Genomic DNA, 24,279 nt, shown 5'->3' on the forward strand with positions numbered 1-24,279 from the left:
CACATCTGGATGCCCACCTGTGTCTACACCCATCTACCATGCACTGGATGCCCATCTGTATATGCACCCACCTAATGTACGCATCTGGGTATCCCCACACGTCTGCACCCACCTACTGTGCACGTCCGGACAGCTACCCACACCTGTACCTGAGTCTCCATGGACACCCAGCCACAACTGCACTTGTTACCAGCTATGGCCCAGCACCCACCTCCCCGAGCCCATCGTGACACCCTCCATACACCCCCAAGCCCACAGCACCCCAAACCCTTCTCATTAACCAGGGAGAGGACAGAGGCATGGAGCACCCTCGCCATCCCATCCCGCTCCCTTTCCAAACCCACATCCCAGCTGGGCTGAGTTGCAGTGACCACCAGGCACTCCACAGCGCGGACGGACTGATGACCCAGGCAAGTCACAGGGCAGAGCAGTGGCATGTTCACTGCTATTTATTGAAGCCAGGTCCTTAAGAAAGCCTCCCCAAATCTCCTCAGGAAGCCTGATGAACATTAAGGGGACTTTGGCTGGAAAACAGCAAGGCACAAACAGGGCTTTTCTTTTAAAGACCTCCCTTCAAGCAAAACAAGCACCAGATCTTTTCACTTGCAGGATCTGGCCTGGCTCTTCCAGCATCCCTGGATCCCATGGATCCCACGCCATGGCCTTTGGGGAGGATACCAGGAGGTGAGGAATGTTGCTCCAGTGTGTTTGAGGGAGCTAAGCCATCTCAAACTTGGTGCTGAGAGCACAAGTGTTTTCCTCCAGCCAAGGCCGGCACAGGAACCACAGTCGTTGGGTTCTCATTAAGCATTGGTTGGTTTTAGGCAAATCCTGATCAGCCAAGTTTACCCTTCTCTTCCCTGGCACTGTTTTGCCTTAGAGTGATGGGCATGGAGATGTAGCCCAAGCCCAGGAATTACAAAAACACCAAAAATGGGATTTGCATCAAACCCAAACTGCTTAATGAGGAGGAAAACTTTCCAAAGTTTCAGCTTGGAAAAAACGAGCAAATAACAACCCCAGGGCACACACTTCTATTTGCTGTCAGATCCAAGGATTGCATTTCAGTACTTTTGGAAGTGAAAAGATGTTTTTCCTGGTAAGTCTTTCCTGGGTTAGTTCAGAGGGGTTGCATCATTTTGGAGCTGAAGAGAATGTCAGCAAAACCAACCCCAAAACCTGGCACCTGAGGGCTCAGGCACTGGGCTGCAGAGGGAGGCAGAAAATGGCGCTGCTGGAAGACAAGATCCCATGAAAGTACCTTTCCAACCCACTTTATTTTATGTCATCTTGGAAGAGGGACAAGAGTGACCCGTTAAACACAACAAGCATAGGGGACAGTGCCAGTGGGCTGGACAGCCACATCCCCAAGCCCAGGTGCTGGCCTGGGTATTGTTTAAGAGGGATGTAGCCTCTGTTCCTTCCTGTTTGCTCCTGTTTGCAGATCACCAGTGAGTGGCACAGCCAGTTCTGCTCCGCAGCCCATGGGTCACTCCCTGCATTGTCAGAATTCACCACTGACTCCTGCTCTCTGCTCCCTTGCTGCCCTTTCACAGCCCATGAGAGCTTCTCTCATCAGTGGCGCTGAGCTCCCCTGGGCTGGGGCATGGTGCTCCTCTCTCTGAAGTGCTGGAGAGCATTCCCTTGGAAAGCAAAGTGAACAGAAGAGGTTCATAGGAGGCAAATGAGCAGAAAGTTTCTATTCCAGAGCAGGCAGGAACACAGCAGAATCAGTGGGGTGGAGGCTGCAGCCCAGAAACGAACCGTGTCCTGGACTGCATCAACAGCAGTGTGACCAGCAGGTCGAGGGAGGGGATTCTCCCCCTCTGCTCTGGTGAGGTCCTCCCCTGCAGTCCTGTGTCCAGCTCTGGGGCCCCAGCATAAGTAGGATGTGGAGCTGTTGGAGGGAGTTCAGAGGAGGTCACGAAGATGCTCCAAGGGCTGGAGCAGCTCTGCTATGGAGACAGGCTGAGAGAGCTGGGCTTGTTCAGCCTGGAGAAGGGAAGGCTCCAGGGAGACCTTAGAGCAGCTTCCAGTGCCTAAAGGGGCTGACAAGAAAACTGGAGAGGGGCTTTTGACAAGGGCCTGTAGGGACAGGACAAGGGGGAATGGCTTTAACCTGACAGAGGGGAGGTTGGGATGAGATCTAACCTGTGAGGCCCTGGCACAGGGTGCCCAGAGAAGCTGTGACTGCCCCATCCCTGGGGGGCAGGTTGGACAGGGCTTGAAGCAACCTGCTCTAGTGGAAGGTGTCTGTGCCCAAGGCAGGGACTTGGAAGCAGATGAGCTTTAAGGTCCCTTCCAACCCAAACCAGTCTGTGATATCCTCCCTTATGTGAGTGGCTGAAACCCCCATGTTACTGATGAGCTGCATCCCCAAAGGCTATGCAGATCTTAAGGTCTATTTCAGGATGACACACCTCATCCAAAGAGAGCTTCATGGGAAATGCTGCGGAAGGAGCAGAGGGACTGTCAGGGTCTGCTCAAGCATTTGGGACACCTGGAGAAACCAAATCCTTTTCTTATGCAGCTTCACACCCTGGGTTCCGACTGGCCCAGGACACCTTGCTCCACAAAGAGCAGTGTGTGGGGGACCTCTGTGCCCGCAGGTTGATGTGAAGACAAAGAGTGTGGCAGTGACCATGTCACCCATTTGGGCATATGTGCAGAGCTCCATGGGTACACTGCCAAGCATCAGGACTCAGCACCGTGGTGGTGACAGCCAGAGCCAGTCCTACCAAACAGCATGTTCCCGTGCTGCATCCAGTGCTAAGGTTTCCAAACTTTCCCCGTAGCCTGATGGTGCCTAGAGTGGTAAAAGGAGACTCTCACAGCCATCATCACATTCCTCACTGTGCACCTCAGACACCGGCAGCATCCCAGCCCTCCCCATTTTGCTCACACCCCACAGCAGCATCGGTCCTGCACATCCCTCTCCTCCGAGCACTGGATGGGCAAGCAGCCTCTAGGATCAAGGCGTCTGCTTTTGTGGGCTTGAGCAGCATCTCCCTCTGGTGGCTAAGGAGCAAGGAGCCATAGGGAGAAATGCCTTCCCATGTGGGAGATCCCAGGTCCCTTCTTCATCCTCCTGCTGAAAATCCTGACAGACAACTTGGGATTGCAGGAGAAAAGCGTGGGGAAGAGAGAAAGGAAGGGATGTGAAGTGCTGTGTGCATGCCTGTCTGTGTTCTTTTTTTGCATACTTTCAGCTGGAGAGAGGGAAGGCCCTTGCTCAATTAAACAGCCTGTGGTGGGTAGAACCAGAATGGGTAAAAAATCTAAGAAAGCAGGAAAATGGAGTTGCAAAGGAGAGGGGATGTCACATCCAGCCAGGAAACTGTGCAGTGGTTTGCGTTCAAAGCAGCAGGACACCAAGGTTGAACGTCCCCTACAGCAAGGTCCAGAGGACCTCTCCATGCTTATGTGCACTCCCAACATGAGACACAGACACAGCAAAAACTGGTTTGTTTTTAAAGCATCATTATGTATTATCTAAAGTAAAAAACTAAACTAGATAAGAATCTCCATAATGCTATGGCAGCTCTGCTGCCTTGTGTGTGATGTGCATAGTGAGGAGGACTCTGGACCAGCAAAGCACAGCCACAGCATGGCAGTGCTGGGATCCAGGTGGAGGCATGGAGCTTTTGTCATGTTGGAAAGCAGCTTCACTCTGAAACTGGCACCAGCTGGGTTGCAAGTGCCCAGATGAGCTTGAAGGCTGGGTCAGTCTGGAGCTGTGACTGTTACATGGAAGCTCATTTTAATAATTCCTTGCATGCCTGTCCTTCCTGCTGCCTCTTCTGCCCTGGGGCACCACCAGTGTCCTGCCCACAGCAGGACAACAGCTGGAAGATGCAGCCAGATGTGTACACTTGAGCTTGGTGGTGAAGCAGCTGACCAGACCTATACAACATGTCAAGCCATGCCCTGGGCACAAACCCTTGTCCAGCCAGCCCAGCTGGAAGCATGAGCTATTTCTGAGACCCCAGTTGAGGTCTTTAGTTCCTGATATAAATAAGGAATATGTCAGACTTTGGTTCCTGATATAAATAAACCCTGCCTGCAATGGGGATTTTACAGGAGCAGGAGCACGTAGATGTGTTTTGAGATTTGGCTTGAGGCTAAAGTTAAGAGGGAGCATCCAGACAAAGCTGGATTATCTGCAGCAAGGAAGAAGCTGCAGAAAAAGGCCACTTGAGGAAGCAGGGTGGTGGCAGGCGAGCAAAGCAGGACATGGCTTTTGTCTACAGTTCAGGCTCCCGAGGCTGTGGTCTGTAGCATGAAGAGGGTCTGCCATCCTATTTGGCTCCAGCAAATGGAGTTGGTAAAGCTCACAAGGTGAACATGATGAGGGAAAATTAAATCAAGCACTGCTGAGCCTTACTTTAGGGCTTATTCTGCCCCTAAGGAATGGAATCTGAGAGTAAAAGTCTTAATTTTTCTGCTTTAGACACTTATTTGGCCTGAGAAGACTCCTGTTTTGGGCAGCATTGAAGGCTCTGGAGGCAGCAACCAGATCTCCACACGGGGACAGGCCAGCAGCTTGTATAGGCACTTGTTAAAGGACATGCTTCAAGGCACTGCTACAAATATATCAAAGGCAGCATGCTCCAGCTGCCTAGCAGTGTACATAAGTAAGTTTAATAAATACCTAAACCTGGACTTTTAAGGTTTTTCAGGACCTTTGAATCTCCAAAACTGCAAGTAGAAGATGCACCAGGAGGTAAGGTGATGTCCTAGTGATGGAGCACCCCATCTGCCCAGCAGCACCAGGGGCACCATGGGGACAGTCTTCATGGCCAGCATTAACATCCCACAGCCTCCTGCTGTATCCTATCACCGTGGCAGTTACCCCAGTGCATGGGGTTTACTCCATGCAAGGTCACTCCAGCAACCCAGACCGGTTCATCCCCTCTCCCATCTCCTCCAGCCCTCACTGTGGGCATCCAGGGTCAGCCTTGGGGGTGGAAAGTGAAGCGTGGCCTCAGCTTGCTCTTTGCAACAGTCCCCTGTGTGCCACAATGGGTGTCCCAAAGGCAATGACACTCTTTGGGACTGACCCACCACCCCACAGCCACCTGTGCTGCTGAGGGTAGAGCTGTGCTGCAGATCCTTGTGGGCACAAGTGCCCAGGATTGGGCTGATGGTCACCATCTCAAGGGATAAATCCTCTCCATGTCCTCCTTCTCCCAGGCAGCCTGGAGGAGGCTGGGCTTTGCTGTCCCTTTGCACCAGGGCCATGCTTGTAGCTGGGACTGTCCCCTAACTGGGTGATGTGATGCCTCCTGCACTTGCACTGTAATACAAGGAAGAGCCCTTGGTCAGATGCAAGGAGAAGCTGCTGGGAAAGGATATGGCTGGGGGAAAATCAGGCTCCTGCCCTGCTCCATCCTCCTGTGCTGTTCTCACAGTGCTGGTGGTGGGTTTGCTGCCACCTCCATTCCCCACTGCCTGTGATTTCCCATCACTCAGATCCCATTCAACACCCCCAGGACCGATTTCCCTTGCGGGGAAGGAAAGGTTTGCTTCAGGCTCAACACTGGCAGGTTTCCCCATCATCCATGTGCCAGGATAAACCTCTCCCATGCCACCGTCTCCAAAAGCTGTATTGATCATGGACGTATCTCCTGTCTTCAAGGCCAGCTTTACCAGCAGCCAGTGGTGATGGTTTGTCCAGCTGCCCTCCAAACACCCTCTGACTTGCAGGAGCGATGAGCCGTTCCCATTCTGGGGATCTACCCTGGTCCTTGTCCCTCCCAAGGACTCTCCATCTCCAGAAATTCCCAAGCTCTGCCCATCCTGGGAGCTGTCTCCAGCAACCTCCTCATCACTGGCAGCTGCAGCACTGCAGGTTGTCTCCAGGAAGCCCTGGTGGATCTCTGCGGATTTGGGATGGAGCAGGCTGTAATACACCACCAGGGCTGCGGCACCTGAAAAGAGAAGAAGGGTGTCAAGGGAGGAGTTTCAGCAACGTTTCATTGGGGTGCCACCTCCAGATCCCTTTCCAGAGACGCTGCCAGGCATCAGATGTCCAAACACACATCTTTCATGCTTTTATAGGGATGCAAGTGTCCCACAGGAGCAGCTCTCCGGAAAGGGAGCGCTGAGCACGCTCTCAAGACTGAATTTATCTGGATTGATTTGCAGACCAATGGGTGCACAGTGAGGGAGCCACTGAGCACCAGTGGGCAGGGCACAGGGAAGAGAGGAGATGTGTGGTGCAGAAATCCTCCCATCTCACAGCATCCCCATCCTCTAGCCATTAAATGAGACACCAGCAGGTTTTTAAGACACTTTCTTATTACTATCCTATTTCTATCTCAAAATCATTCAAGGCCAAAGAAATTGCTCTTTTTCCAGCCTGAAGTTGCCCTTTCTTGGACAGCATTGGTGTGCACATAGCCAGTCTGGGGAGACGCACAAAGCCCATCCTGTAGGTATTACAGCATCCCTCTTCTCCCATCCCAGTGGAAAACATGAGTGCTGATGGGTTGTTTGCAAGCATCATACAACCTCTCCCCTCCTTCAGCTGAGTTGTGTATTAAAGCTCTAGGGAATTAAATGAGCCAGCTGGCCGCAGCTGCTGCCTGCTTTATGGGCAGAGCATGGAGTAAGGCAGAGTATGGGCAGGGTATGGAGCACCTCCTCCATCGTACCAAAAAGCCCTCCCCATGAGCACAAGAAACGTTTCCATTTACACAAGTGGCCCCGGTCTTTGAAAGGAAAGAGGCTGGGAGAAAGCTGCTGTTGTTCTGCATGGCCCTACATCAGTGTGTTTCCAAAACATACCCAGTGATTGATGGCTCATCAGTCACAAGCCACCTTCATAAGTCATCAGTATATGCTCAAATGAGAACCTTTCCCTATAGCAATCCCGAGTGTTGTACCACTGCCTGCACTGATCCCCAAGCACCAGGAACCCAGAAAGCAGCGATGTGCTTCAAGATTGCACATACTGTATTTGAAAGTGGTACCTGGGCCATTCGGTGACATTTCAATCCTTTCTGCAAGTTTCCCTTTTCAGGGATGGGCTTTTAAAACTGAACTCAGGGTAGATCTATTATCAAATATGTTCAGACACTTAAGCTGGAAGAAATAAATACTCTGATGCAGCTAAAATAACCCATGATGCTCATTTACTCAAGCTACTCTTGAAACATGAAATCAGGCTCTAAACCCCACCAGATCTTACCTATTACAGACCCTGACATGACAGCTCCAGTCACACACAGGCTGTTCCTCAGCTCTGCCTGCAGGAACCGAGTGGTCAGCAGCAGCAGGAGGGTTTTCCATCAGCATTACCTGCAGAGGGAAGAGAGCTGTCATTTCATTCCTTTTGACAGCTTTAGACATGCTTCTGATGACAGAAAACACCCAGTTTCTAGATTTTACTGATTTATTTTGCACCTAACTTGTCACTTTAAGCATAAGGGTTACTGGACTGAACTTCCTGCGAGGTCTGGACCTTCTTTTTTACCACAAAAAGTAACTCTGGCAGAGCAGCACAGCCACTCAGGTGTTAGTAAGACACTGTGTGGCTGCTAAGAAAACAAAGCCAGAGCAGAAGGTACATCCACCGTGCTCTGTGTGGTCATCAAGGTGGAAGTACCAGTAAATGCTGAGGTTTTATCAAGTGGTGATGTGGGAGATGAGAAAGGAGAGTCTGAAGCTATTGCTTCTCCCCAGCAACTATGTCCATGTGGAATACCAAATATCCCGGGTACTTACTGCATAAAACACAGCCACCCTGTGCTTGGAGGGGCCGGGCCGGACATTAATGTAGCAGAATATGTACACGGCTCCCACCAGGCAATTGAACAACCCCCGGCAGCAGGACTGGGCCACGATGTCTGTCTGCTGGGCCACCAGCCAGATGGACACCAGCAATCAGTGGACACCTGCGAGGGGAAAGGATGGGGGATGCTGCAAAGTGCTCTGGGACCAGGAGCACCTCTGTGGCTGACAGCGGGATGGGGCATGGGGAAGACGGTCACAGGTCTTACCGGCCACAGCAAAAACCCAAAGGAATAGAGCCTGGCAAAGAGCACCAGGGCCAAGACCAAGACCCTGGTCCCCAGCATCCCTGTCCTCCAGAGCAGCAGGCAGAGGATGGCTGCGGCCAGTGGGCAGAGGTGACTGGGTTTGAGCAGGCAGGTGAAACGGCTGTAGGAGACCAAAGCCCAGGCGAGGCGGAGCAGGGACAGCTCTGCGCTGACACCTGCATGGGGACAGGGGCAGTCAGGCGCCCTGAGGGTTGTCCAGCTATGTTGTAGGACTGTATCTCAATGTTATGGAGCTGCTGGTAGCACCCTGACACAAGCCAGACACACATCTGCCCTGCCCATTGGGGGATTTCAACCAGTTCCTGCTGAATCTGGTCTCCTTTGCATGCTTTGCATCTGCCTGCTTAAATCCTCTAACCGCTCTCTCCCACGGGCAGAGCCCTGCAGCAGCACAGCATGTCCATCTCCAGTCACGGCAATCGGACCAGAGACTGATGCCATCTTTGTGGACACTGTGACTCTACTCCCCAAACTTCTCCCTTTGCACACCTGAAAGTTCAGCTTGTCTATAGAGCAGCCCTAAACCCCTACATGCTCAGCACTGCACTGTGATTAGGGCTGGACCACCAACAGGGACATGCGTTGGGTTCAATCCCAGCCAATGCACTGTCATGCCATGGAGACCCCCTGTGAGGGTGACTGACTGTACTGGCCAGGTTCAGTTGCAGCAATCTTTAAGTCACATTTGTCCCAGCTTGCTTTCCACTGGGGGCTCTCAGTCCCTTCACAGTGTTCCTCTGGATGGAGCCCTGCACTATGCCAGGTGGACACACACATCCCTTACCCAAATGCAATTCCCCTCTGTAACTCACAGCATCCTCCTGGAAACTCCCCACTCACCAGGGATGAAGCCCGCTGGGTCGACTGCCACAACAACGTATGCCTGCAGCAGGAGGTGGGGCAGGGTCTGCAGCAGGGCTTTCAGGAGCTGCAGCACACACACATCCCCGTGCTGCATCAGCACCTCCCCAGCACCAGCACTGCTGCCTGTCTTGTCACCATCCACGGAACATCCCAGTACCTGCAAGAGTCCCTGTGATGAGATGTCCACCCTGGTTTGGGACTGCACCAGGGTTAGGGGAGGCTTGATGGGGAGCATCACTCACCGCTTCCAGAGGCCCAGCTGCAGGAGGTGGAGCACCAGGAGGCAGCAGCCGGGCGGGCGGCCATCCGCCCTGAACCAGAGGATGCTGAGGAGCTGAGCCACGTAGCGGGGCACCACGCAGGCGACCGTCAGACCGAACCAGCCCAGCTGCCCGCGGACAAGGCACAGAGCCCTGGATAACATCCAACCGGCACCACTGAGGGATGCGACAGCCACGCATGCCCCACAACTGCACAGTGCTAACCATAACCCGACCCAGACACATCTCCCAGCCGGCAAAGGGGTTCGCAGCCCTTGTCACTGCTTATCTGGGGCGGCTGGCTCCGGGTGGCTTGTCAGCTGCGGCACAGGCATCACCCCCGAGGGGCTCGGCCCAAGGGAGGGCTCTGACGAAAAGCGCTTGGAGACGGGCTCATGAGACTAATTAATTAATTAATTAAAATAATAATAAACCCACTAATTATTTCCAATTAAAAGCAGACAATGGTTGGGGTCTGCACGGATGCAGACACCCTGCGCTCGGGGCGATGCAGCCCGAGAGACCCCAGCGGAGAACCGCGCACCCCCATCCGCGTGTGCGCAGCCTCGCGCAGCCCTTCGCCCCCCCCCCGCGCATCCTGCGCGCTCACTCACGCGCGCCCCTTCCGCGGCAGAGGAGGAGGAAGGAGTCGCCGGGACAGGTCCCTCCCCTCCCGCCCGCCCCGGCCTGGCCCCGCTGCACCTCCCGCCGGGCGATGGGTGGGGGTTTACGGCCAGCCCCAGGGCTCCGCGGTGGCTGTGCCTTGCGGTGCGCTTGCACAAGCCCGCCCCGGTGCCTCCGTGCCCGAGTGATGGGCGCTTGCCGCCGGGCTGAGCACCAGGCGGCATCGGACAGGATGCGCAGGGAGCCGTGAATTCATTCCGCTGGCTATTTTCCCCTTCAGCCAACAGATGAAACCTTCGTGACGTGTGATCCCGACCGTGAGCGGCTGCAGTTGCCCTTGCGTGTGCAGAGAGGTCTCCTGTCTGCTTTTTTTCCCTACCTTTGGCATTGCAGAGTCCATGTCTTTTAGAAAGCAAACCCACAGCAATTCGCTCCAGGAAAGGTCCTGAAGGGGTTTTTAATTAGAACCACGGAATACCAGAATGGTTTGGGTTAGAAGGGACCTTAAAGCTCATCCAGTTCCAACCCCTGCCATAGGCGGGGACACCTTCCACTAGACCAGGTTGCTCCAAGCCCCATCCATCCTGGCCTTGAACGTTGAATTAGGTCCCAATATCATGTGAGGTTTTGTCATTGCTTTTGCAAAATCGTGCAGGACTCTCCCAAAGCTTTGTCCATCAGCCGGGCTGTAGGGATGTACATGTGCTTGGTGGCTTCCACACATTTACTGTTGGTTTGTGGGAAGTTTATCAAGTTCTTTGCAAACCTTGGAGCAAAGCCTGGACTCCACTGCTTGACAGAAGTGACATTTCTCACCCATTCAGCTGAGTCCTGGAGCAGAGACAGTTTGAAATATGAAAGCTCAGTTTCTCTATAGGTTCCCAGTACATTGCTACAGATATTGTCTACCTGGACTTCTGTAAAGCGTTCGACACAGTCCCTCACAACATCCTCTCTCCTGCAGTCAGGGAGCTCAGACTTGTTTGGCCCAGCAAGATGGATTAAGAATCTCATCAGACATCTGTGCTGCTTTTGGTGTAGCAGCTCCCGCAGGCGCAGCTAGTCCTGCAAATGCACTGCAGCTGACTTTGCATGGCACATTGCCACTGCCAAAGAAATATATCATTAATAATCATCAAGCTCCCCAAGCCCAAAGGTGTATTTGAACCTTAATCGCTCCTTCCAACTAGTGATTTGAAAGTCCTTTGTGCTCGTGAACTGAGGCTTGCACCACCCTCCGAGGTAGCCAAGCAGACAGAAGGTACCTGCTGTTATAATTAAGCCACGTTCTTCCATCTAAGATTAATTTTAACACTTTCAGTTCAAGAATAAGGAATAATAACAGCAAAAAGCTGTTTGATGGTATGCCAAGAAGTTGCAGTGACTCTGTCATGGGGCTGGCTTTCAGGATTAATAAGTCAGACTCCTTGGTGGTTGTATAATCATTGCAATTAGGTGGTTGTATAATCATTGCACCCCAGAAGAAAGTGGGTGCCAAATGGGGAAGTGTCAGCAAGATCATTGCTTCCTGGTTACCCACAGCCAGGAGAAAGAGAAAGGTCTTGGGAGTTGTGCTCTGACATCCTAAATTGTTTATCCCCTTTGATAATAAATGCGGGCATCATTAGCAAAATAGCATGCAAAATCATTCTTAATTGTGACCAGCAACTGGGGGACAGTTGATCCTTTGGTGTAGAGCATGACTGCTGACCACCACATTCCAGAAATGTGAATAGCTATGTCATGGCTATCATGGGGCAGGCATTGAAAAATCTCTTCTTCACAGATCCCAGGAACATTCAGTCCATGGGAAAGATGGACAATATAAGAGTCAGGGATATACTGACAGTATGTATATTTACGATATATATTTATGATATATATATGTGTATATATATACACACATATATATATTGGAAATGCCTTCCTCGTGTGATGAGGGTTCACAATCTGAGGCTTAGTGATGCCCAGCAAGACTGGGGAGCTGGATAACCCATGCTTCACTCATCCAGTGGATAGGAACAATGAGGAGCCTCAAAACAACCTGCACAACAGCACACCCTTAAGCACTGCCCTTGTGAATAGGACAGGACGTAGTAAAGGCAAAGTGGGTCTTGGTTTGCCTACAAATGACATCACACAGACCCTGCTGGCCCTCGTGTGTTGACTTGTTTCAACCTGTGTGCACTTGTTTCAACTGTGTTTTAATACACACCATAGCTGTAAATACTTCACAACTTAGGGAATGATTTAAACAATAGTTCCACCCTGATGGACTCAAATAGCAGATAGTGGGTCACATCTTCTGCAGCTCTGTAGCAGAGCAATGCTGAGGGGTGATTGTGGATGGCATTAGGAGATGGCAGAGATCAAATCTTTTGTTGCAGTAAAAAGGTGATTCTCAGAACTACTATTCCTGGCACCCACAAGAAGAGCTGCCTTCCTGGCTTTGGTCCTGGTGGGGCAAAGGAACTAATTCAGAAGTTGTCTGTGAGAGCTGCCCTGTAAAAGTGACCGCCATATTATTAGGCTTAACCATGCTGTGGGACCAAATACATTCAACATGTGAACCAAAAAGCAGCAGCGCAGAGGAGTGAGAAGCCTGAGGCAGTCTGAGAGCTGTTAAAAAAGCTGCGCTGGGAATCTCAGTGAAATATTTGCTTTGACTGGAAAAGAAAACAAAGAGTCCTAAGAAAAATCCCTGCAAGGCATGGAGGGCAAGTCAAGGGAGGCTCTCGCAGGGAAGAGCTCAGGGATGAACAAGCAGCTGGAAGAGGAGAACGGCAACTCCCATAAAACCAGCTCCCATAAAATGCTGCAGGTTGGATTCAAGTAAGAAAGAGGGCTAAAAAGGGAAGATCCCTTTGCAACAGGCAGCTGAACCAATAGTAGGAATGTCTGTAAATGCATGGAAAGCAGGAAGCCGTGGGGGAAGTCCTTGGTAAGAAAGGAGTAGGACACATAGGGGTGGTATGCTGTACACTCTTCTGTCCATGGTGAAATAGTGAAGGCTATAATAAAAATCCAGTTGCTGAGCATGGGCTCAGCATTTCTGGATGTTGCTGGCACAGAAAGCTGTGGAGGTAGGCACCAGCAGGTCCAAAAGGGGTTAGACAAAGTCATGGACAGCAGGTTGTTATATAGGAATTGAAAGGATGGGCAAGGACCTCCCCTGCAACATCCCTGATTTTGCAATTATGGATGCTGTGGCAAAATGGGACACCTGGCCCATAGATAGTAGCCAGGCTCACAAGCCCTCCCTGAACAGCAAGGAAAGCATGGAAAGAGAAGGCAAAGAGAAGCAGAGGAAGGCATGGAAAGGGGTTGCAAAGAAGGAAAAACAGCATCCAGGGTGTCCTGGGTTCAGCAGTAGCAGTCATGTTTCTCCTTCGTGGTAGCTGGTGCAGTGCTGTGTTTTGACTTCCAGCCTGGGAACAGTGTTGGTGAAGCCGATGTTTTTGGTTGTTGCTAAGTGATGTTTACCCTGACCAAGGACTTTGTGAGGCTCATGCTCTGCCAGGGAGGACGGGAAGCTGTGAGGAAGCAGAGACAGGGCGCCTGACCCGGGCTAGCCAGGGAGGTATTCCATACCACAGCACGTCATGCCCGGGGTGGGGGGTAACTGGGAGTTACCTGGAAGGACATGGGCTTCTGGGTGGGACTCATTTTCTTGGCCGGTGGTATCGTATTCTCTTCCCTTGTTATTTTCCCTTATCATTGTTGTAGTTGATAGTAGCGGTGGTGATTTGTGTTGTACATTGGTTGCTGGACTGTTCTTGTCTCAACCCATAGGAGTTGCACTCTTTCGATCCTCCTCCCCGTTCCTCCGGGAGCGGGGAAGGAGAGAGCCCCGGTGGGGGGGGCAGCCCTCGATTGTTGTCAGCTCGGCACCACTCACTGGGAGTGAGTGAACAAGTTACCTGACTGGGTTTAAACCACGACACAGAGACAGGCAACAGAGGGTTCTCAGTCTCTGGAGCTAGGCCAGCAGCAACATGCTAATTCTGCTTTGCAGAACTATTACCCCAATAAGCCCCTGTTTTGCCAGCTGTGACACCTGAGTGTCACAGAGACAAGACCTTCATGCTCTTGGAGGTGTAGGAATCACAGCAGCACAGGACAGACACTGAAGAAAGCTTTAACCACGACTAGGTTAGAATCACAGCCTAGAGGTCTATAAATACCTCTGCATTTAGAGAGAAATCATGACCAAATGTGTTCAAGCTAAAATGGCAAATGTAACCAGGGCAATGTCTTCTGCAATTTAAGACTCTGTTCTGCTCCTCGCTGTGCTGAGAGGTGTAAATCAGAAGAAACTCTGCTGAAATCATTGCACCAACTTCTGACATTGTGAAGATCAGAATCCATCCATGGCTGAGCATGGAAAGACTCAGCAAGAGGAAACAGAGCTGATCTTCCAGCCTTCCTCTTCTTGATAACCCATTTCCAAAAGGTCCCAGGGTCTAATCCTGCTGGTTACCAGACATGTCAGGCAGAAGGAGGCTTTCTTCTCTTTTCTACCTGAGATGCGTGCTAGAAAACATGCCACAGATCCACTACAGCACAGACTGCTTTCTCCTTGACTCTGGCAATATCACAGAGGTCCAGAAGGCTGTGCTGTAAGACAGCAGGGACAGATCTATCATCTCCTCTAATGAAGGATTGCACAACATCTGTATCTGCCTCTGAACTGGTTGTCAGGCTCTGCCTACAGGCATCGCAGAACATGGAAGAGGTGCATTTGCAGCACTGTGCCAGACACACTTCTTTGGGGTCCCATGAGGCACCTAAAAACTGCCTTTTCTATCTTTGGTCCCTGTGTGTCTCAGCCTGGTGACACCAATTTGCTTAAGCAGCATTATGTGACCCCTCAAACTAACTGAGGCAAGCTGCCATAGCCTTGTGGTCCTTTCCAGGCATATGGAATTGGGAGCATCCAAGCACATGACACCCCTTATTGCCTAGTCCTTGAAATAGGGAAGATAGATAGCACCTCTTGCTCCAGTGTCTCCTTCAGAAGGTAGATGAACGGCAGCAGAAGCTACAGAAGAATAAATGCAAACTCCTGCTCATGTCTGAGACCTTGCCATACAAACCCAATGCAAAGATTTAAAACACCTTATCATTGGGGTGGTTTGAGTAATTGTTTTCATAAATAGATATTTTTTAAATTGTCTTATATATGGTGCAGGAAGTTAGTACTGAAAGTGTTGCACAAGTTAAAAAGAAAAAAAAAAAACAAAAACCAGAAACCAAAAAACCCCACCTTTTCCCTTTTTCCTTTTTAGAAAGGTTTTAAGTATAATGTTATAAAATCACAGACTGGTTCGGGTTAGAAAGGACCTTAAAGCTCATCCAGTTCCAACCCCCTGCCACGGTCAGGGACACCTTCAACTAGACCAGGTTGCTCCAAGCCCCATTCAACCTGGCCTTGAACAGTGCCAGGGATGGGGCAGCCACAGCTTCTCTGGGCAGCCTGTGCCAGGGCCTCACCACCCTCAAAAGGAAGAACTTCTGCCTAGGAGCTCATCTCAATATGCTCTATATGGCACAGAAACCTTGAGGGAGCTGCTGTGGCCAAGCACATTGCACAAATGGAGGTGGCCCAAGGCAGTTTGTGTGCAGCCCAATGCATTTCCCGAGGCGATGCTGCAATGTTTTGAAAGCAATACTTCAGTTCCTCACAGCAGGACAGTAACAGAGAGGTTTCATTGGACCTCCCCGATACTCCCTGAAGCTGTGGAGATTGTCTGATTGGCCACCAGAAGGCTCTAAACATCAAGCATCCTTCACCATCCTCCAGAAACAGCATAAAGCCAAGTTCTGCTCTTTCATCTTAATGCATCTGTGTGGCTGACACTGATCCAAGGGCTGTTCTACCTAGAGCTTCCTCTGACCTGGTAACAACTGAAATCTTCTCATTATTGAGCCTTTCTTAAAAGTTCTCTCCTTCTTAAATGGGCTGGAGACTTTATATCATTCAGGTATAGTTATGCTTCACTGTTATAGCCTTAACTGTGCAGTGACTCTGGTCTATCAAGAGTCAGTTCTAGAGAATTCAAAGATCGGTAATGGAGAAGGGTTTCTGTTGGCTGCAGGAGAAGAGCTGAGAGGAAATGCACAAACTTGGAAGTGTATCCTGGAAATCATGTAATTCTTGAGGTGAAGGAAAAGCAACAGCCTCTATGCAAGAATGGCACTTAATTGTGAAGGAACTTTTCTTGCCTTTTTAGTAGAAAAGCTTCAGAACACACATCATGTTGTTTTGTATAAATATAGCAAAAATTGTCTGAATTTTTCTTTATCAATTAACTGCTTTAACTTCCATAGGGCAAATAAAACTTATTGCAATGCATTGCCAAGTATCAAGCAATCAGGGAAAAATACCTGGTTAATTAATATGTTAATTAACCTCTATAAGGAAGTTTCTTCCTGTGCCATTCCTATGAAACCCTTGGAACAATAGACATTATTATGAAGAAAGTATGTAATACCACTTCTAGATAACGTCTGATCTTGAAGAACATTTCTGTATGTCACTTCTAAACCCTCTGATTGTGCAGAGACAACCCTCTTACTAACATCTTGGTCTCCTTTGTCTGTAGTTACAGAAGCTCCCAGTCCACCCTCTGCCATGAAAATCCTTTCCTTCCTCTTCGCTCTCCTCTTGGTGGTGTTTTACGGAGCTGCAGGTAAGGTTTAAATGAAGAGGAGGGGCTATATAGAAGGAGACACTGGTGTCTTATAAAGCTCTGGAAGTGGCCAAGCTGCCTTCTGCACAGAATCTTCACACAGATCATCAAAACTTGTTGGCAGATTATAGATGATGGATGAAATTAGCAGGCAAACACTTCAACCAGTGTTTCGCCCAACTTCAATTCAGTGCCTTTGCTACATATCTGAAAATCCAGTCTGAGTTGAAAGCACTAGGGATACCCCTAAAATTACCATTCAGCACCAGTGTTTTCCCAGTTGAAGCTTGCAGACTCTTACACTTGGTCTCTGGGTCACCTTACAACAAACACTTATAGTCAGCTGTTCTTAAGCCACACAGAAAAAGAGTAGGTCCCATGCTCTCCAAGCAGCCTTTGCTTCAGAACCTTGTACTTGGGGTGAGCAAGCAGAAGATCATGAGTTAAGGTTGAAATGCTACTTGTGGCTTTCTCTTGGGGGAGAAACCTGTGCAACAGTAACTGGTGGTGTAAGGCTGTGCCTGTTCGGGAGGTGCTAAGAAGTCTGGAACACAAAACCCTCCTTATTGTCCAGAAAAAGGGCCTGCGTTTAAACACCATCCCTAAAATGGGATATCTACAGTGCAGGGCACTGCATGCATAGCCAAGTGGAGGCTTGGGGTTGATGTCTGTGGGAAGAGGATGGAAAGTGCCCTCTGGGGGATTAAGGATGGGAAGATACTGTGATGAACTGCAGACCAGAATGTGGGAGAAATGTCATATATGCTTGCCTGGTCTTATTGTTACCTGGGTTTCTGCTTATTGAAGTTCTTATAGGCAGGACACTGGGCAAAGTGTTCCCTTGGCCTGTTTTATGTCCTTATTTCACCTACAGACACACACAGGGAACATTTGGGCTGTTTCAGAAGGACCTACCTTCTGAGTATACTACAGCAAGAAATGTATCTGTTAGAAAGTGTTTCTGAGAGCTGAGAGTGCTCTTCAATGCCCCACAGACAGACAGTTTGGGACCAGAAGAGTTTTATTCACCCTTCCCTGCACTCCTTTATTCCTGCCTGGAATTTCCTGGGTACTGCTGTGTGTGTATGCACCACACCATTCACGTGCTGTGAATCTAACACACCAGGGATGCATATGTACATATATAATATTCAGGGTCTCTTTGCTGGAACAAGCTCTGCACTTCCTGGATGTGCTGGACTGGGGTTGGATGCATGAGCTGTGAAACTGGAATTAATTGGTTCATGTGCAGTCAATCAGGTGCATCCAGAACGCATCAGCAAGCCAGGCTGCATCTTTATGAATCAACCAAACAGGCAACATGCTGCCTAATTAGAAGGCAGCTCCCTCGGGTAATTTTCACTGCTGACAACTAGCACTTTCATGGATAAAACCTGTCCTGGGAATAGCACAGGCTCGTGGCCATTCCTAAAAGGCACTTTGAATGTGGATATCCTATTTTAATGGGGGAATTAAAAGAGGGTGAAAATTTAGCCACGTAGAACAGAGCAATGCCATGCTGCTCAGCCTCAGACCAAGAGGACAACGCTTGTCATGTCGTCTTTAGTGGCATGGAAGTGGTTATTCTACATGCATTGTTGAACTTATCCATGTACTGGTGCCATCTATATAGACTGCCAGACACCAGGACCTGTTTTTGAGACATGGGTGAAATTTGTAAGGAGGAAAATAGGACAAATCTATGGAAATCCAGATGCACAGAAATCCTCATCTTTTTGCCCTAGAAATGGCAGTGTCTCAGCTGAGCTTGTGCATCTCTCCTTAACTGTGACTTGTAAGACTTTAAGAGCTGGTTAAGTGTCTACTTACTGTTTTCTATCAGGTTTCTGGTGTCTGTCCCTAAAATATGCGTTCCTAAGGGATTCCTAGGCTTGGAAACACAGTTCTTATATCTCAAGAAGGAATTATAGCATTTGTGTGGTTTTCAACCCTCCTCCTCCGAGGGTTACATTAGGACTGCCATGACTTTGGGCACCATTTTGCCATGGTGTCAGCTCATGGGAATTAGAAAAATGCAAAACCCCAACAGAAACAACTGTGTCCTGCTTTTTACAGGCATTGCAAAACCTACAGGACCTTTTATGCGATGTGGATATCGTGGGACTTTCTGCTACCCCGGGATATGCCCTCGGGGCAACATTTACCTGGGAGTATGTCGTTTGGGGCATTCTTGCTGTAGATGGTGAGTTTAGGATTTAACTGGGGCAAAGATTACTTTCTAAATTTTCAGTTAATTCATATTAATGTGGCATGATTTTCCCCATTGACGTAATCTTGAAAACCCTGAAATATTCTTTCCTTTGTGTAGGCTGTAGTGTGGCTACTTGCAGAGGATCTCCAGTGATATGGAGATGATCGCTTTTTACACCGTTGGACTCAGGGAATCATTGTACTGGCCATTATTCACCATTATTCTTTCAATAAAGCAAGAACTGGGGAGGCTGTGTGGCTGCCATGTGTGGTGGTGTCATTCATTTCTCTAGAAGTGTTATTTTCCTTTAGGAATTTGAACAAGAATTCTGAAATCAGGTGGAGCTTGGAGTCCCCTGCTGTGACCAAAGCTGGGGTTAGTGACCATTTCTATATGGAACATATAAGTCTTCTCCAGTGTGGTGCTTCATAGCACTTCTGCTCTGAAAACTGGGTTCCCACCTCCTGCTTTCAGACCTGGTAACAGCATCCTGTGTCATTACAGGAGCAAATAAGGGCACACTGAGCAGCACAAAAGGAAGCAGGTGACCCCATTTTCAAATTTGAAGCCTGGTTTTACCTTTGGTTATTCTGACTGTCATAAATTTGGAATAAATCTGCAAAATGTATATCTGTTGCAGTAGCAAATGAGAAGATCACAGTTAGACCTAAGACATGGCTTGAGGCAATTAGACAACATGTACTAAAGGCTAACATTCCTGCTACTTCAGTCCTTCCTCTTGCAAGAGGTTTCTCCTGTCCTCTCCTGAACCCCAATAGAAAAATCAGAAGGGGACGGCTGCTCAGTGAGCTCCTGTCTCTGGAGCTGCTCCTGCATGGTCAGGAGCATCCTTCTGCAGACAAATCAGCCTTCATGGCTGTGACCAGTAAATGCTGTTATGCCCTGAGACTATCTATAAGGGGCATGTACAGTCAAACCCAGCCTCTGAAGCCGGGCAACCTCAGCCTGTTCCATGTGCTCACACTGTCTCCTGAGTCATAGAATCACAGAATGGTTTGGGTTGGAAGGGACCCTGAAGCTCATCCAGTTCCAACCCCCTGCCATGGCCAGGGACAATTCCCACTAGAACAGGTTACTCCAAGCCCAGTCCAACCTGGCCTTGAGCACTGCCAGGGAATCCATCCCTGGAAGTTCTGTCCAGCTATTGCCAGGGATGGAGCCAAGGCCAATGAGCACTGTGCCAGAATAACCTTTCTGACACATCAGTCTGGATGTAACCACCCTTTCCCACAAGCAGAGGGAATTTAATAGTAAACATGACCAGGCTGAGATAGCTGCTCTTATGGCACATTGTTGTGGGTAAAGGGAATACCTGTATCTATCAACAGCAGTGGGAGCTGAGCTCAGCTTTCACATGGTCTGTGTGAAGTGTAGCACTCATGAATGCTCAGCAAAGGTAGGAGCAGTAATGGTTGGCTTGTAAGAGAAACAATTAACCCAAGTGCTACACACAAACAGCTGACTTGAAGCCTTGAGTCTGCCATTAGTTGCAGAGCACCTGGCCTCCCTTCAAAGCAGATGTTTGTGCAAATGAACCTGCCACCATTGAAACCACAGCCTTGAGAAGGGCAGGAAACTGGGCCAACAGCCACCTTGCAGGGATTGCCCTGGATGGAGACGTGAGGAAGTTGCCAAGTGGAACCAAACCAGCATTTTAACAGTTGATGTCCTAAGAAGTTTTGCACAACCCATGGTCGGTGAGTGTTTCTTTCACAAACTGGAATGGCACAAGATGCTTTACTCAAGGTCTGAGGACTTTGCAGAGAGCATTCAGCTCTTGTTATTTTAGATTCAGCTCTGGAGATAACCCAGTGTCAGTAGCCAGCATCATGCTGTATCATCATGCTGTTCACTCACCGCCACAAATAGCTGCCCTTGCATTTATCACAGAGGAATGGCTTCAAGAGCCAGCTTACAGTAAAATACAGTCTGACAGCTCATTACTATGATCCATGCTGCACATCTCTTGCTTCTTACCCCAATTTCATCTCCCCATCAGTCTATGTATGTCTGAATTCATCTCACAGCTCTCACCAGGAGGTAGAGAGACTGGAATGGGAAATACCAGACAGATAGCATCAGAAGTGGTGGAGTGGGACTGTCCATGCCATGACCATATGCAAGGTATGCAGCAGCTAAATCTCCTTTCAGATGCACATCAAGCCTGGGTGAAAATGGCTGGTCATACAGAATCACAGTGTGTGCCCCTAGGACTCTGCTACACTCCCCAACAGTATTCCCCAAGGTCACTCTTCCAGCACAGTCCCTGTCTCTCTGCACAGGTCTGATAGAGGACACTGGTTCATAACACAGAGGCATGAAGAACAGATCTGCTCACCCCAGTTCCCCCAGCAGTCCTCTTTGCACATGAAGTTTCACTGGAGGAGACAGATGCTCCCAGGACCTTACTGGGGGCACAGCAGTGCTCACAGCACTGCCTGGGTCTCTCATTTCCATGGTACTTTTGTTCAGACATGGCTGCCTGGTGTGGACAGACAGAAAAAGGGAAAAGCTTTGACCCATTTCATATCTGCTGAGCTGTCATGGCATTAAGAGCCACAGGAGGTCATCGGTTGGAAGCAGTACATCTGGTGGTCCGGCTCCTCATGGAGCTTCATTAAGGTGGCAGTTAACTACATCTCTGTGTTGCTGCTCTGTAACACATAAAATAGCTCTGTTTTGGGGTGGTGGAGTTAATAAGAAGCTGTCCTGAGTGCCCTGACCACCATGGCAGAGTAGCACTGACTGCCACGTGATCCCCATGGAGACAGACCTGAACATACTTTGCACAATTTCCCTCACTGGGGAGAGAAATCAGAGCAGGAAAGAGCAATGAAATATGAGAGAGCATATGAAATATGGCAGGAGGGTTGGAACTTGATGATCTTAAGGTCCTTTCCAACCCAATCCATTCCATGATTCTGTGCTGAGGTGTTTGGATAAAAGATATATTCATGTAGAATTCAGCAAATATGCATTATGCATGGTGTGCTTTTAACATATATACACATACACATGTATGCTCAGTAAGTCTGCCACAAGGCTGAAAAAGTATGTGAAGATGGCACCAGCAATACGTGGAGAGCCAATAAAGGGTTACAAACAGCAAACTCTAAACACAACAAAGTCACAGTTAAAGGCTGTCATTCATGGAGTTGCCAGTTGGACGGAGATGTCATCCCATGTGGCATCCTCCCAGTTATTTTCAAGCGAAGCATTGAGAGCACGCTTCACTCAGGGGGAGGAATACAGAGCTCCTTTGTGTTGTGAAAGCAGATTGCCTGCCAAGGTCTAACGAACAGGGATGCAGTGTGTCCTAAGACATGTCCAGCAAACCACAGCGCTGGATGGCCCTTACGCAAGGTGGGATGACACAAGAGCCTGGGCTGGAGGCCTGAGAATCCTTCTCAGAGGTGTCAGAAGAGGAAGCTGATGCTTCTTTTTCTCTGGCAGGGGGAGAAACAGGAAAAGGAGCTTTTGGGCTGGACGTTTTGAGGTGTCAGCCATCCCAAGGGACATCCCAAGCAAAGGCTGCCACCATTCTGCTGCTGGGATCCAAAAGGCTGTGGGAAGCTCTTATTCCTGGGCTGCCAAGCACATCCTCCTGGTCACATCTGCTCCTGGGCAGGCTGTCCCCTCTCCTCAGTCCTGTCCTTGTGCTACACGACACACAGACAAGGACCCTACTGATCATCTCTGCCTCCTTTCTCTTCTCCCCAGAGCTGTGAACCCTCCAGCAGCTCCCAGCCATGCGGATCCTGCCTCTCCTCTGTGCTTTTCTGCTGCTGATGCTCCAGGGAGTAACAGGTAAGAAATGTGTTGGGGGATGCAGAGGGCTTGTCCTTCAACAGTATTTTGTAGGGAAGATTTTCCAGCTGAGTCATGTGTGACTTCTCCTGGTTGCTGTGGCATCATCTCTGGGGTCTCTCACATCCCATTCCTTTAAGGAGAGTCTCCTACTGCATGTTCTGTAGCTGGGATGGGAGCCGGGACCTTGTAACAAAGCTCTTGTGCTCCACAGACAAGGATTTGCTGCCTTCCTCATGCCTCCTGGCCCTTGCCTTTCTGAGTCAGCAGCCCTGGGCAAAGCAGTCATGATGGAGAGGAGGAGGAGGGAGGGAGGCAGATCCTGCTCCCACCCTCGGAGTCCTCCCTTGTGCCAGGAGGGATGCAGCAAACATGTTGGAGAGACTGTTCTGCAGGCTGCTGAGGGATGGTAGAGAGTATTGCCCATCCAAGCACCATAAACATCACCTTGATTTCTGCTGCAGATGCATTTGTGGCAGGGGACAGCTTGGCCACGCAGGGACCGGGGGCTGTACTCAGCATCTCAGCCAGGCCATGCTGAAGGTCTCTTTCTGCCCTCTGCAGGGAAGACCCTGTCTCGGGGATCACCCCAGGACTGTGAGCGCCGTGGGGGCTTCTGCTCTCATGGGTCGTGCCCTCCGGGGATCGGTCGCGTTGGCCTCTGCTCTGAGCACGAGTTCTGCTGTCGGAGGTAGGTTCAGGGCTGCCCACTGGGGTTGGAGGTGAGGCTGCTGGGGACAGAGGGGCAGAATATGCAGCCCAACACATGGGGTACATCCTGGAGCCCCCACGGGGGGCAGGCACTGCCAGATCTTTCTTCCTGCAGCCGATGGTATCCTTGATGGGCTCCCGACTTCCTGATGCTGATATCCAAGCAACAGTCTGAGACCAGCCCGTGTCCTCACAGCGTGCTCGGGGAGATGCTGTGTGGAGGCACCACACAGAGGTGAACACCACTGGGAGCAGCAGCAGCCCTGGATAGATGGACCATGGTCCTGTGGGAATTCCCTTACCCAATGTCCCCAATACAAGGTGGTGGTTGGCATTCCCACTGTGAGATGTGTGTGTGTATCTGTCCTCAGGGAAAAATGTGCGGGCATTCATCTCTTTTCTCTGTGTGCAGAGAAGGGCAGAGAAGGCAGGATGAATTCCTGATAGATAGGTACCCACATACACACAACCCATCCTCATCTACCCGTTATTCAAGCTGGCCCAAGCCACAGCAGTATGGAAAACTCTGGGACCTCAGCACCAGCCTTCTCTCTCAGGAAAGGCATCGCTGCACCTCACATCCCAGGTCAGGGATGGAGGGTTGATGTGACCCCCCTATCTTCAGTGGGTGCCTGCTGGTTATCCACTGGGTCCCAGTCTGGGGCAGGAGTTCATGTGGTGCTGTTTCACAGGACATGTTGCTCTGGTGGCCTTGGGTGCATCCCCAGCTGTGGTACCTGAGTGCATGGCACTGGAGGGTCTTGTGGAGTGCAGAGGTAGAAGGAGATGTGGGAGAAATCATTTTGCCCCTAAGGATACAGAGACTGATGTGGGTCACTTGAGAGCTTGAGATTGTGTTCGGGGTCAGTGCTGTGGGGGTAGGTTCAAGTCATGTGGCTGGGGGGTTCAGGAGCCCAGTTGGGTCAACATTGTGGGTGAGCCTTGGGGCAGATTGATGATGCTTAGCTCAGGGGGACCATGGTGGTGACCCCTGCACTGCCATGGGGCAGTCACCATGGCATTGT

At 50.1% G+C, this 24,279-nt stretch overlaps 2 protein-coding genes across 2 annotated transcripts; one reads left to right on the forward strand and one right to left on the reverse strand.

Moving 5' to 3' along the window:
- Window positions 1-4,882: 4,882 nt before the first annotated feature.
- On the reverse strand, window positions 4,883-10,035 carry XKR5 (XK related 5). The gene is given in 12 exon segments (XM_062638583.1): window positions 4,883-4,969; window positions 4,971-5,057; window positions 5,059-5,930; window positions 7,193-7,284; window positions 7,286-7,302; window positions 7,729-7,898; window positions 8,004-8,024; window positions 8,027-8,218; window positions 8,904-9,057; window positions 9,060-9,084; window positions 9,170-9,340; window positions 9,890-10,035. Coding segments are annotated over 12 exon segments (2,034 nt in total).
- Window positions 10,036-15,515: 5,480 nt separating this feature from the next.
- On the forward strand, window positions 15,516-18,710 carry LOC134173987 (gallinacin-4-like). The gene is made up of 3 exons (XM_062638548.1): window positions 15,516-15,711; window positions 16,417-16,503; window positions 18,580-18,710. The coding sequence occupies exons 2-3, from the start codon at window positions 16,446-16,448 to the stop codon at window positions 18,708-18,710; spliced, it is 189 nt and encodes a 62-aa protein (XP_062494532.1). The 5' UTR covers window positions 15,516-15,711; window positions 16,417-16,445.
- Window positions 18,711-24,279: the final 5,569 nt, after the last annotated feature.

The sequence above is a fragment of the Pezoporus occidentalis genome, unplaced genomic scaffold (genome assembly GCF_034315485.1).
Source record: "Pezoporus occidentalis ecotype Australia unplaced genomic scaffold, CSIRO_AGI_Poc_V1 ctg57, whole genome shotgun sequence".
NCBI lineage: Eukaryota > Metazoa > Chordata > Aves > Psittaciformes > Psittacidae > Pezoporus > Pezoporus occidentalis.